This window comes from Schistocerca cancellata, chromosome 7 (genome assembly GCF_023864275.1).
Source record: "Schistocerca cancellata isolate TAMUIC-IGC-003103 chromosome 7, iqSchCanc2.1, whole genome shotgun sequence".
In the NCBI taxonomy this organism is placed as follows: Eukaryota; Metazoa; Arthropoda; class Insecta; order Orthoptera; family Acrididae; genus Schistocerca; species Schistocerca cancellata.
The window spans coordinates 212782661-212797409 of NC_064632.1; the positions used below are offsets into that span (position 1 = coordinate 212782661).

At 38.9% G+C, this 14749-nt stretch overlaps 1 protein-coding gene across 1 annotated transcript in view; it reads right to left on the bottom strand.

The window, feature by feature from the left end:
• LOC126092703 (dynein beta chain, ciliary-like) overlaps positions 1–14749 on the bottom strand; it is an 863310-nt gene that overhangs the window by 311041 nt on the left and 537520 nt on the right. Inside the window, 1 exon segment of the mRNA XM_049908426.1 lies at positions 13469–13702. Coding sequence (XP_049764383.1) covers positions 13469–13702 — 234 coding nt within the window.

Sequence of the window (14749 nt, forward strand, 5' to 3'; positions counted from 1 at the left end):
AACCGAGTTAGGAAACTGCTGTGGGAGCAAAGGGAACTTCACAGCAAACATAAACAAAGTCAAAGCCTTGCAGACAAACAAAAATTACACGAAGCGAAATGTAGTGTGAGGAGGGCTATGCGAGAGGCGCTCAATGAATTCGAAAGTAAAGTTCTATGTACTGACTTGGCAGAAAATCCTAAGAAATTTTGGTCTTATGTCAAAGCGGTAGGTGGACCAAAACAAAATGTCCAGACACTCTGTGACCAAAATGGTACTGAAACAGAGGATGACAGAATAAAGGCCGAAATGCTAAATGTCTTTTTCCAAAGCTGTTTCACAGACGAAGACTGCACTGTAGTTCATTCTCTAGATTGTCGCACAGATGACAAAATGGTAGATAACGAAATAGATGACAAAGGGATAGAAAAACAATTAAAATCGCTCAAAAGAGGAAAGGCCACTGGACCTGATCGCATACCAGTTCAATTTCACACAGAGTACGCGAAGGAACTTGCCGCCCTTCTTGCAGCGGTGTACCGTAGATCTCTAGAAGAGTGTAGTGTGCCAAAGGATTGGAAAAGGGCACAGGTCATCCCTGTTTTCAAGAAGGGACATCGAACAGATGTGAAGAACTATAGACCAATATCTCTAACGCCAATCAGTTATGTTCGATTATAATGACTTTTCTGGAGACTAGAAATCTACTCTGTAGGAATCAGTATGGGTTTCGAAAAAGACGGTCGTGTGAAACCCAGCTCACGCTATTCATCCACGAGACTCAGAGGACCATAGACAAGGGTTCTACATCTACATCTACATTCTACATTTATACTCTGCAAGGCACCCAACTGTGTGTGGCGGAGGGCACTTTACGTGCCACTGTCATTACCTCCCTTTCCTGTTCCAGTCGCGTATGGTTCCGCAAGGCGTTCGATACAGTTCCCCACAGTCGTTTAGTGAACAAAGTAAGAGCATATGGACTATCAGACCAATTGTGTGATTGGATTGAAGAAATGGTTCAAATGGCTCTGAGCACTATGGGACTTAACATCTATGGTCATCAGTCCCCTTGGATTGAAGAGTTCCTAGATAACAGAATGCAGCATGTCATTCTCAATGGAGAGAAGTCTTCCGAAGTAAGAGTGATTTCAGGTGTGCCACAGGGGAGTGTTGTAGGACTGTTGCTATTCACAATATACATAAATGACCTTGTGGATGACATCAGAAGTTCACTGAGGCTTTTTGCGGATGATGCTGTGGTATATCAAGAGGTTGTAACAATGGAAAATGCAGGAGGATGTGCAGCGAACTGATGCATGGTGCAGGGAATGGCAATTGAATCTCAATGTAGACAAGTGTAATGTGCTGTGAATACATAGAAAGATAGATCCCTTATCATTTAGCTACAAAATAGCAGGTCAGCAACTGGAAGCAGTTAATTTCATAAATGATCTGGGAGTATGAATTAGGAGTGATTTAAAATGGAATGATCATATAAAGTTGATCGTTGGTAAAGCAGATGCCAGACTGAGATTCATTGGAAGAATCCTAAGGAAATGCAATCCGAAAACAAAGGCAGTAGGTTACAGTACGCTTGTTCGCCCACTGCTTGAATACTGCTCAGCAGTGTGGGATCCGTACCAGATAGGGTTGATAGAAGGGATAGAGAAGATCCAACGGAGAGCAGCGCGCTTCGTTACAAGATCATTTAGTAATCGCGAAAGCGTTACGGAGATGATAGATAAACTGCAGTGGAAAACTCTGCAGGAGAGACACTCAGTAGCTCGGTACGGGCTTTTGTTGAAGTTTCGAGAACATACCTTCACCGAAGAGTCGAGCAGTATATTGCTCCCTCCTACGAATATCTCACGAAGAGACCATGAGGATAAAATCAGAGAGATTAGAGCCCACACAGAAGCATACCGACAATCCTTCTTTCCATGAACAATACGAGACTGGAATAGAAGGGAGAACCAATAGAGGTACTCAAGGTACCCTCCGCCACACACCGTCAGGTGGCTTGCGGAGTATGGATGTAGATGTAGATGCACAAGACACCATACTTCACTTACTCAGTAACTATTAAGATTTTTGTATAATTTACTATAATTTTCAATATGGAACTTTTACTCATAAATGGGATATTCCAATGCAGATGCATAAAACTGTTTCATAAAATTTTCTAATTTGTTAACTCACAACATGTTTCATTAACAGAATTACTGTTAAAACTTATATTCCATCCTAAGTTCAAATGATTATGTAGCTTCCAAGATAATAATATATTCATACACCAGTCTTTAAATAGTTGAATGCCACCCAAAATTTTCAGTTAGGACCAGCCATCTCTCACACAACACCTATGCTAGATCTTGAGAATCCGTGACTAATATGGGTTGTGTTAAAATTGTTTCTTGAGTTTACTGCCTATCTCTACAATGTTCACTATTATTGTGTTAACACCCACACAACTGTTCACTGTTAGTGAAGTTCATACTTAACATTTCTATGAAAGATCTTTTGAATGTGTACATATGACCAGCATGTATTCATAGTTTATCTAATGCACTTTTATCAAGCTGTGATTGTGTTAATTCTTTTGAACCGATGGATGCTTTTTACTTTGAACGGGTATTGTGTTTTATGCATTTGACATTAAATCATTTTGGTCACTGTCTCAAAGACTTGAATGTACATGCTGTTTATGTAATTTCTGCTAACATTTGTGTCTAAAAAGAACTGTGTCTTCAGGCAGTTATTATGCTGTTAAACCCATGTTTGTATATAGTGAAGTGAGGAGGCAGAGCACCAGACCATTTGATGTGAAACTTGATCTGGTCATCATAATGTTTGTTGTGGTAACCAATGTGGAAAAAGGCATGTTATTTGGAAATCTGCATAGTATACATAATTCTTGCAATCCTGGAAATCAATTTGCAGCTGTCCTTTGATTTTCGGGGTTCCACTACACAGGTAGGCACTGTCGTGCAGTGCATTCACAGATGAAAGACATAAAAGAGTACTTGTAATTACTCCTCTTTGTGAACTGTTTATAAACTAATTTAATCTTTGCTTATCTATTGAAGAAATGTGGATATTTTGCAAATGTTAGTGTTGTGTGATTCACAAACATATTTGGACCATTTAAATGCTTTCTAATTAGAGCTATTTATTAGTGAAATATGCCTAGGGATTGGGCTTGCTGTCTAACAGTTAGAAGTTGCAGTGACTGCAGTGGAGAAGTTTCAGCCTGCTGAGGAAAGCTGCAGCAACAGTGGGTCTTTCAGAGTGATGGCTGTGGAATCTCTATGGTCAGCAGAATTGCCTGGAAACCCTGATGCTGCTGTGCCTTTCAATGTACTTGGACAGTCAAGGGTGAAGTGTGAACAGTGGTAGATCCATGGATCTCTTGGAGGAGGGTAAATATAAGTACTGGCCATACAGTTGCCACTGAGCATCATAGCAATGGATATGATATGAGGTAGTGTTCAGTGCTGAAAGCAAAATCAAGCTAGTAAGATCCACATCAGTTGTTAGGACCAAGGACAATCTTCCTGCAAGGTCTAAAATTGCACAGAGAGAGTAGTTTATCATTCACAGCACCTCTAATGCTGGTGATGGGAGGTGACAGAGGTTCTCACAGAAATTGTAACTAAGTTGAGAATCAAGTCTTAGTGTGAAATCAGTATGCTTATTAGCTGTTGCATTCATCTGAGACATGAAAGAGAGTCTGATTTCAACAGTTGAGCATACTAGGTGTAGCTGTCTGCGAGCCATGACTCACATTAGCAAAAATGATGCCTGTCATCTTGTTTCAGAGGCTATCCTCAGTTGTTCTTGACAAGTGACTGAAGTGATGAATGCGACAAGCCACATGGCAAGTGCTTGAGTCAAATTTATTGGAAGATGTACATTTCATGTGTGGAAGATGTGTCTTATAAAACCGTCATTTGATCAATTGTTCATCTGTCTGTGACCCTGGTAAATTTATCTACTAAATGAGACAGAAATGATACAAATAAGCACTGCATATTTTATCCAAGGTATGTTTAGGTGGTATTTGAGTGTCAAGGAAATGTTAAAAAAAAACTTACGTGGGAGAGACTACAACAAAGGCATTATGGTAACATGGACAGTCCAATTTACAAAATTTAAAATTCAGGGGTACTAAGTCTTTCTTCTAAACTCAAATGGAACAGAGAATGAGAAAATAATACTAATGCAATATGGAGCTTCTGCCACACACTACCACACACTAGACCATGGCTTGTAGTGTACAGGTATAGATGTACATGTAGCTATGACATGGGCAATTCAATATTTGTAGATTCTGCTCTAGAAATCAGTTCTTGAAATTTTTTAACCATGTTTCATGGAATGTTATCTGCATTTCTTTAAGGGCCTGCCAGTTCTGACAGTTACACAGATATCTCACAGGTCCACAGTGGTTGGAACTTCCACAAGCTGGTAGAATAATTTTATAGTCAATAGGAAATAAGCAGCAATTTCTGTTGAACAATAAATTTGTTCATTCATACATTCAAGTATCCAATGCAATGACCAATTCTTACTAGTAATTATTTATCAGAAAAGTACCATAAAACCTTATACCTCTAGTAAGTCAGAACACCTGGTTTCTGAAAATACAATGAACTACTGTACAACTGGAGTTGTTGTTTAATTTTTAGATATGGTCTTCTAAACCTTTAGGATCCAAATCATATGCTTGTAGACGATCCTAAACTGAGTACGGTATTTGCAGACAAGGAATTAATAGTTTGAAATGGATATTTCAGGCAGTATGCAGACTTGAACAAGCAATGTATCTGAGGCATCCATTTAAAACTGTTTATGTTTATTGATAATGTTGAGCACAACTGTGTTGGTTTTCAGTAATCATTAATATTAGTATCAATGTTTCAGCATCATCCTGTGTGTTTGGTGGACTTTTTGCTTTGGGATTACATGGGTGCATGAGAGCAGAGAAGAAACTGAAGATTAACTGTTTTCTAGTGTCTTAGCTATCTGTTCCATTATGCAATAGCCAACAGTGAAATTTGACAACATATGGTCAAATTATATATGCTGTTGTAATGCACCTTATGGAAGTCTTGATTGTCATTTTGAACATCTCAAATTTTTGTTATACACTGTAAGATCTTAACACGAGTAAGAAACCAAATATTAATTTCTGACCATTACATTCTTACCTCAAACTTCTCAGTTTGGGTTCCTCTATCTGTCATTTTGACCCTAAGTGTCTGGGACACACTGTGAGGGTTCTAAATAAATAATCTGTAATTAATATGTGAACTGATAAATCTTTGCAATGAGTATGTATGTCTGACTGCAATAACGAGTCATGATCTAAATGGTGTCTTACATGTAAATATATGACATGACATATAGCAAAGTGGCAAAATAAAGTGACTGACAAGGTACTGAACTAAAGATTCAGCTGCGAGATGAATGATGATTTCTTCACATTTGAAGCCCTCAAACTGGGCAATGCAGCACCAGCCATCATTTGGTACCATCCTTGATTGCTTGTTCACATTGTTAGTTTGAGAAATGGTTTATACTGATTGTTTATAGTAGTTCATTCTGTAATTACTTGTGCCCTATGCCACTTAAAGACAATTGAAATGAGACAGGTACAGAAAGATAACTAGAAAATTTGGAAAGGAAATGGAAGAAGGAAAGACTCATGGTTAATAAAACTAAGTACAACAATAGATGATTGTAAAACAGGTGCTAACATAGACCGCAAATATTACTAGGAGAGAAGTTGGATCAATTGAGAGTGCCTGCCTACACAATTTGGATTGTCGTACAGTACAAACAATATGATGACATTGCCAGTGAGGCAATACACAAGTAAACAAGAAACATGGTATGTCTTCGTGGGTTGCAGATCTGCACTTACAGTGACTTCAATTATGACAGCAGCTACTATGCCTGTGACAAATTGTTAAAGTTCCAGCACTGGATTAGAACAATTTTCAGCAGAAATGGAGAAGTAGTGTTGATTTTTTTATCAGTTCCAGGCATCTGAGTATAGTAATCCTTCAGTTTTGAATACTGACAGGCATTTTTTCCTCCAATGGTTCTTGGAGGGCAGGGCAAAAATTGTGGTTGGAACAATACCAACAATAGCCTGTTTGTATGAGAAAACAAAACAAATATTGGTTTCTTGATATGGAGGCAAAAGTCAGGCAATTCAGGGGCATATGGATTACCTTGATTCTATAAAACTAATGGGACATGCATAAAGAGGTATCCTGAATGCTTCATACCTCTGATGCAATGAAGTATACAAGTATTTTGAGGTTTATGGGATAATGTAGACAACTATTCTTCATTTGTATTCTGAAGATATTATTCACCAGTGGATTACTTATAACAGATAATATAGCTTAAAGTTACATTACATAGCTAATGGAAGTTTTGAATGATGAGGTGGAGGGAACTATCATCCACTCAATAAGAGACTGCACCACTTCAGATACACTGGTATTCGCATCTCCCACACAAGAAGTAAATGTGAGAGACATAAGGTCGGCAGTAAGAGAGTGAGGGTACACTCAGAAAATTGTATGCTTTGTGATTCATGTCTTCATACAGCACAGATTTATAAAAAGCAACAAATATCAAGGTAAGAATTGACAAATCAAAAGCTTCATATCAGTATTTTTGTGTGTAAAAAGAAGACAGTATCAAGGACTGCAGCAAGAAATATAAAGTACTCAGTTGTTTTAAATGTAATTCTTTCTAAATGCAACTGTGAGCAGCAAGTCTTAGTTGGCAAGATTAATATGAAGTTGCCTCACTTTACCCTTACAATTCGCCTCCATTCCACCATTTGGATCACGGTGCTAACAGGGCTTAAAAAATGCATGAATTATTTATTCAGTGCTGGAAATTAACTCTGTTTCATCAGCAAAGAATTAGTTGTCAGCCTGTACTTCCAGTTCTGCAGTTCTCATTCTGCTGTGCTCTGAATGGATTTTAAGTGGAATGGGATCTGATACTATTATCAGCCACATCACTGTGTCTTACCTTATAACTTCTGGGATTCAGAAATGATGTAAATAAAAAGGCAATAGGAGCATTCTCTCTCCCTGAACCAAATTGCCATTTGGGACTCAAAGTGGACAGATAACTGAAAACTGTGAGTTTTTCGTCATCATATATGGGGTCTGCAAACATATTTTCCAAGAAATCAAGTAAAGAGACTTTTACAACTGTCACTTATGTACCTGTAAGGTAAATACTTGCCAATGAAAGCTGAGCAACCAAGGCATCTACCAAGGAGGACCCTGTGTTTGATTGCTAATGTATTTTGCAATTTTCTATTTCATATTTATTGAAATTGGTGGGAATAGGAGGGTCAAAAAAGATAAATAAACCAATGAGGATTGGTGATAAGGAAGGCGAATATATTTCTCAGACAACCTGGATTAGTTAAGAATTAAAATTTTAAACAAGATCATTTTACAATTCCTCTTTTACTGATTTTGTTAGATATCTTCACATTCCTTCAAACAACTAGAAGAATAGTAAATATATAAAAACATTCAAAGCAAATACAATTGCACCTACAAAAATATTTAATGAAGGCAATCTTTGAGCAACTACATCATTTCTTCTGAGGATTTACCAGCCTGAAAAATCAATGCTGAAAGTTGATGAAAAAAAAAATGCTACAAACTGTTACTGGATACATGCAGCTGTGCAATTCCCAGTGGGTTTCCTGACACAAACTGCAATAATGGAGCCTTGTTTAAAGACATGTGAAGATATGTAACAAAGTCAGTAAAAGAGTGGTTACAAAATGATCAACATGAAAATCTTAATTCTTCACTAATCCAGTCCATTTGAGAAATGTATTTATCTACTTTACTTTTATTTATTATAGATTTATTCATCTTATTATCCCTCCTATTGCGACCATTTCAATACAGAGATGTAGGGGGGGGGGGGAGGGGGGGGGGGGGAGAGAGAGAGAGAGAGAGAGAGAGAGAGAGAGAGAGAGAGAGAGGACAGCAGAATGAATGTACATATCAAACACAGGTCCTCTGCTCCCCAGCTAAGCGACCTGGTCACTCACCAGGCACTGCTTTTGATGATAGGTATTAACCTTATGGACACGAAGCCATCAATTGTACAATTTCTTTCTTTGGAAAATAAGTGTTTGCAGGCCCCGTATACAATAATGAAAAATACACAGTCTCAAAATTTGGGGGGGTGGAGATAGTGGACTAAAATATCTTGACAGTCATTCATTTTAGAAGTGACTGCCAAACATGAGCCAAATTGGTTGGAATGTCTAAAGCCTTCTCTTTGTTAAAGAGAAAGATGTGATTTTCCTCCAAGTTGCTACAACACACAAAAGCATTTGAATCATTACAAAGAAAATTCACGAACAGTCCTCATTTATGTAAGATGTAACATTTTCAAATGCTGCTTTACATTGATAATGCGTATATTTTATTCTTTGCTGTTATGCTTTCAACACTGTGGTATGGTATCAATTTTTTCAAAATAAAATCAGTTGTCGACTGTTAAACTGAAATATTTTATTGCACTTGTCTGGTTTTGACAAATTAATATGTCATCTTCAGAGGATTGCAAAATTTAGGAAAATATAGATCATTAAAACATGGCCAAACAGTATGCACAACCTGTGATATGTCATGGCATTATGCTTCATTGCCAAAAATACTGAGGTCTGATTGTCCATCTCATAAACTAATATTAAGTTTTTTGTAATGCACTTCTTGCACTTAACATACATGTACGGCCATGTTCTAAAGATTTATATTTTCCTGAATTTTACACACTTCCAAAGATGATTGATTAATCTGCCAAAACCAGTTGAGCACAACAAAATATTCACACTGTGCAGTTGATCACTGAATTTTATTTTGAAAAAATATACTTTTTGTGAATATCCTGTATATAATGGAAAGAACAGTGACAGATCTACAGTTCTTTGTGACTTTTGTGTTTCCCTTCTTGTGAATTGAAACACTTACAGTATTTTCCAATTTTTCACACACGCATCAAGCATATACGTTCCTCTAGGAAAAACTATTTCTCTTGTATTATCATGATCATCTTCAGCCATATTTCCTTTCTTCATAACTTGATTTGTTTTACATATAATACTCATTTTCTAAGATGCTGAGAAGAAAAAAAATAAAAAAATAAAATAAAATAAATAAAAAACCCTCTACGCACACTCACCTGACATACTGATTCAAATAGTAAATTTGTATAGAATATATGAAAGAAAATAAGCAGTACAGATTAAAAATCTACTCAACAAGCAGAGGCAGAAGAAAACACATACACACATCAAAAAATGTTTTGCATCACCTCAGTTCCAAGAGTTCTGTAACCTGTACAGAAAAATGGAATAGAGATCAACATAAACATCATTTCTGCCCTTTTTATTGCTCATGAAAACCACACATTGCATGCTGTACCACCATACAGTGAGACCTGCAGAGGTGGTGGTTGATTGCTGTACACAATGGTACCTCTAATACCCAGTAGCATATACTCTTGTATTGATGCATGCCTGTATTCGTTGTGGCATACTATCGACAAGTTCAGATTGTCCCACTCCTCAATGCCAAATGGCATAGATCCCTCATCCATAAACAGCCCTTTTCAATCTATTGCAGGCATATTCAACAGGGTTCATGTCTGGAGAACATGCTGGCGACTGTAGTCGAGCGATGTTGTTATCCTGAAGAAAGCCGTTCACAATATGTGCACAATGGGGGTGCAAATTATAGTTCATGAAGACAAATGCCTCACCAATATGCTGCCAATATGGTTGGACTATCAGTTGGAGGATGGTATTCATGTATTGTAAAGCTGTTATGGCACCTTCCATGACCTTGCTGCACTCACCGGACAGTGTGTCCAAGGCGTTCAGCCTGACCGGGTTGCCTCCAAACATGTCTCCAATGATTGTCTGGTTGAAGGCATATGCGACACTCATCGGTGAAGACAATGTGTTGCCAATCCTGAGTGATCCATTCAGCATGTTGTCGGGGCCTTCTGTACCACACTGCTTGGTGTTGTGGTTGCAAAGATGGACCTCGCCATGGACGTTGGGAGTGAAGTTCCACATCATGCAGCCTATGTGCACAGTTTGAGTCGTAACATAACATCCTGTGGCTGCACAAAAAGCATTATTCAACATGGTGGCATTGCTGTCAGGGTTACTCTGAGCCATAATCCATAGGTAGTGGTCATCCACTGTAGTAGTAGCCCTTGGGCAACCTGAGCGAGGCATGTCATCGACAGTTCCTGTCTCTCTGTATCTCCTCCATGTCCGAACAACATTGCTTTGGTTCACTCCAAGATGCTTGGACACTTACCTTGCTGAGGGCCCTTCCTGGTACAAAGTAACAATGCGGACATGATCAAACCACGGTATTGACCGTCTAGGCATGGTTGAACTGCAGACAACACGAGCCTGTGCTGGTCATGCATGGTTGTTTACATCTTTGGCCAGGTTTAGTGACATATCTGAACAGTCAAAGGGACTGTGTCTTTGATACAATACCACAGTCAACGTCTATCTTCAGGAGTTCTGAAAAACAGGGTGATGCAAAACGTTTTTTGATGTGTGTATAAAGGTATGTGGATTTGTGAGCTTTTGGAGCAGTGGCTCCTTCTTCTGGCAGAAGGGCTGAAGGGGAAAGGAAGAGGGATGAAGGAAAATGACTGGTCATATTTAGGAAATGGGTAGAGCTTGGAAAAGTTGTGCAGAACCCCAGGTCAGGGAAGAATTACTAGATGGGAGGAAAAGAAAAGACTGATAGTTGGGGAGTTTTGAAAACCAGAGAGCCTAGAGATGGCATATAGGGTAATATGCAAGACACATCATGTGTGACTTAATAAGAGTGGAAAGTTAAGTGAGTTGTATGTGGTAAAGGATGGGCGGGTGCGGGGGGGTGGAGTGGGGGGATGGGGGTGGAGTGGGGAAAATATGTAGGTCAGAAGAAAAAGAAAGGAATAGTTACCGAGAAGAAATAGTGAGCCTGAAGAAAGCAACAAAAGGCCAAATGGATGGCAAGAATCAAGGGTGTGTTGTAATGCCAGTTCCACCTGTAAAGTTCTGAGAACATGGTGCCTGGGGGACAATGCAGGTGGCACATGGTGAAACAGGCACCAAGGTCATAATTATCATCTTGTAGGATATTGTGTTTTGCCAGTATACTCCCTTTGCCTATGCCCATTCATCCTAACTGATAACATACTGGCAGTCATTGTGGTAGGCTACACATCACTAGATGTGATGGCTATGGGTGGCTAGGCTGTATGGCAGGGACTTCTGGGTCTGCTGAGTGGGTTGGTACTGCTGGTGGTCAGTAGTTCTGATATGGTTGGAGGTACAGATATAGCCATCTTTGAGGTGGGGGTCAACATTGAGGAAAGTAACTTGATGGGTTGAGGAGGACCAGGTGAACTTAAAGGGGAAGAAGGTGTTGAGGATCTGGAGAAATGTGGATAAGGTGTCGTCACCCTCAGTCCAGATCATGAAGATGTCATCAGTGACTCTGAACCAAGTGAGGGATTTGGTATTCTGGGTGATTAGGAAGGATTCCTCTAGATGGCCCATTAATAGGTTGGTGTAGGATGGTATCACATGAGTGCCCATTACAGATTTGTTTATAGGTGATGCCTTCAAACATGTAGTAACTGCAGGTGAGAATATAGTTGTTCGTGATGACCAGGAAGGAGGTTGTAGGTTTGGAGTTAGTCAGTCACTGGGAAAGGTACTTTTCATTAGCACCAATGCCATGTGCATTGGGAATGTTACTGTAGATGGAGGTGGCATCAATAGTGGCGAGCAGGGTGCTGTGTGGTAAATGAATAGCAACTGTGGAGTTATTGGAGGAAATGGTTGGTGTCTTTTATATACGAGTGTAGGTTATGGGTAATAGGCTAAAGATGTTCGTCCATAAGAGCACAGATTTCCTCGGAGGGGGCACAGCAAGAGGCCACAATGAGGCATCCTTGGTGGTTGGGGTTAATAGACTTTAGGAAGCACAGAGAAGGTAGGAGTGCATGGATTGGTAGGTGTGAGGAGGAAAGAGATAAGACCTTCCACATTCCCACCATCAGACCACAAAGGAGCACTCCACTTGTCACTCTGTACACCCAGGACTGGAGCAACTGAGTCACAGGGTTTCGACTACCTCTTCTCATATCCTGCCCACTATCCTTTACATCCATACCACAGTAGTATTTCACTGCACACTGAATCTACACAATATGCTATCCATCCATATTCCACTTCTGTTCCCCACCCCTTGCTGCATGGCTCATATCCCTGCAGTCCTGCAATAGACTTAGATGCAAGGTTTGCCCCGTATATTCTTCCACTATCACCTTCTCCAGTTTGGTCACAGGCATATCCTATCCCATCCCAGGCATGGGACCCTGTGAAGGCAGTCATATGACCTAAAAACTAAGCTAAAACCACTGTGCTGCATTTTACATGGGCATGACAACAGCAAGCTGTCTGTCCGCATGAATTACCACCAACAAACTGTAGCAAAGAGACATGCTGCCCAACATAACACGCTTCACTTCAATGGCTGCTTCACAGCCTTCTCCATCTGGATCCTTTCTACCAACACCAGCTTTTCTGAATAGCGCAAGTGGAACTCTCCCAGCAATATGTATTCTATGTTAATCAAATTACCTTCCATTAGGAAAATGAAATGCACTCAATGACTGTGAAATGACTTTCAAAATGATAGAGAGCAGCAATCAGTCACCATTTTCTTTCTAGCTTTATCAAAACAGATTATGGCTAGTAACTAGCCATTATCAATGCAGTATTTCAGAGGTTTTACATTGGCCCTAGTGTGCCTACACCTGTTGCTTGGGCTCCTGTCACAGTTCAGTCTAGAGTTGAATGAACTGTGACAGGGCTCCTGTCACAGTTCAGTCTAGAGTTGAATGAACTGTGACAGGAGCCCAAACAACTTGCATAGGCATACTATGGCATGTTGCCATTCCATCCTGGCTTTTCCATTGCTATATACATTTCATGTATTATTAAAATGCTGGAACTTTATTCAGCTGCCACTTGTAATGAGCAACCATGTTTTCAATTATCAACTCTATATAATCAAATGTTCAGAGGAAGTTAAGAGTATGAAATGATTTTGATTTGGGTCTTCTGGGAGTCCTAATTTCTAGATTTATATTTCTTGACAGCTTGTTAAGTACTTTACTTTTAGAACAAAAAATATGGCTCAAAGTCCTAGAGGAAGGGGAGAATCAACATGACAATCAGTTTTATACCTTGAATTGTGGGCATGGAAAACAAATTTCAACTTATAATGTTAATATATTTCATGAAACATGTTTTCAGATTGAAATGTAAACCCTCTAGTTAGGCCCACATTGCATGAATAATACATTATTACCTCTGAAGGAAATTACGTACCTGTTTCTTCTGGTAGTCTTTAAGAGCATTCTCAAAGCCTTCTTCAAGGTGAGCAAATGCCATGTTAACTTCAGTAGCCCACCAGATCTGTGTGCCGCATAATGCTGGTTGTGCAGGGTAGTCAAAGAGCCACTGTTCTCGTGGTTTCTCATCGTATGTAGAAACAGCATTTTCAAAATAATAACGACATGTCCTTCGCATAGCATCAGTCACACGATTTAGCCATATTTCAACCTAAAAAAGAAAAAAAGTATATTACACTGTCTTCTGGAAAAATAAAAATATTTAAAGAAAAACTTATATTACAGTGTATTCTACAAAAATTAAAAATGAAAAATTTTTGACTAAATCATTTCCATATAAAAATGTCACTCATCACACTGATGTAACAAAATAACATCTCAGTATGAATATTTGAAGTCAAATAATATCAGTGGATGACCCAACCAAAATGGCAGAAATTAACCTCAAAGGATTATTCTTTTTTCCCTGCTGTCTTCACAGATATTTTTAAATCACTGATTTGCATTGAGTGGACATCAATGAGCCTTCCCAAAACTACCTTCAATTTATAGACTGTCTGCTTTGACTGCAAAACTACATCATAAAATGGATGAATGAAATATAACAAGTATGGAAATAGACCTGAAAATTGAGTGCAATAAGACCACAATGGTATCAGTATTTTGAAAGATCAGCAGTGACAAACGGAAATTACATATGTTAATAAATCTATGTTCTTATGGTAACTGAAAACAATGAGAAGAGGGACACATGGCAGAGAGAGAGAGAGCATAAAGGTATGTGTCTATAACTTCATTTTGGAAAATGAAAACCACATTTGGAAGTAAGTGCCACTGTCCTGAATAGTGGATTGTAACCAGTACACTAAAAGATGAGCAGACATTAAAACTGACATTACACACATCAATAAATCTTTGTATTTATTGTTACAGAGAACAATGAGCCGATTGGGAACGAAACAGGGGAAGCCTAAAACTTCATTTCAGAAACTGAAAGCCACATTTGGAAGTAAATGTCAATGCACCTGAATAGAGTTTTAAACAGTGTTTACTTCTGCTACTAACCCTAACCCAGTGAACATTTTACGAGTTGCCAATTGAGGAAATGAAAACACATACAGATGCATAAAATGTTCATAAATGGGTTAAATGAAAGCCAGGAATGGAAGATATATTGCATGGTATGTAACTGAAATGGACGTGGGCAGCACATAGAGCCAAAAGAACTGTTTGGAGACAGTCTACGTAAATTGTTTGC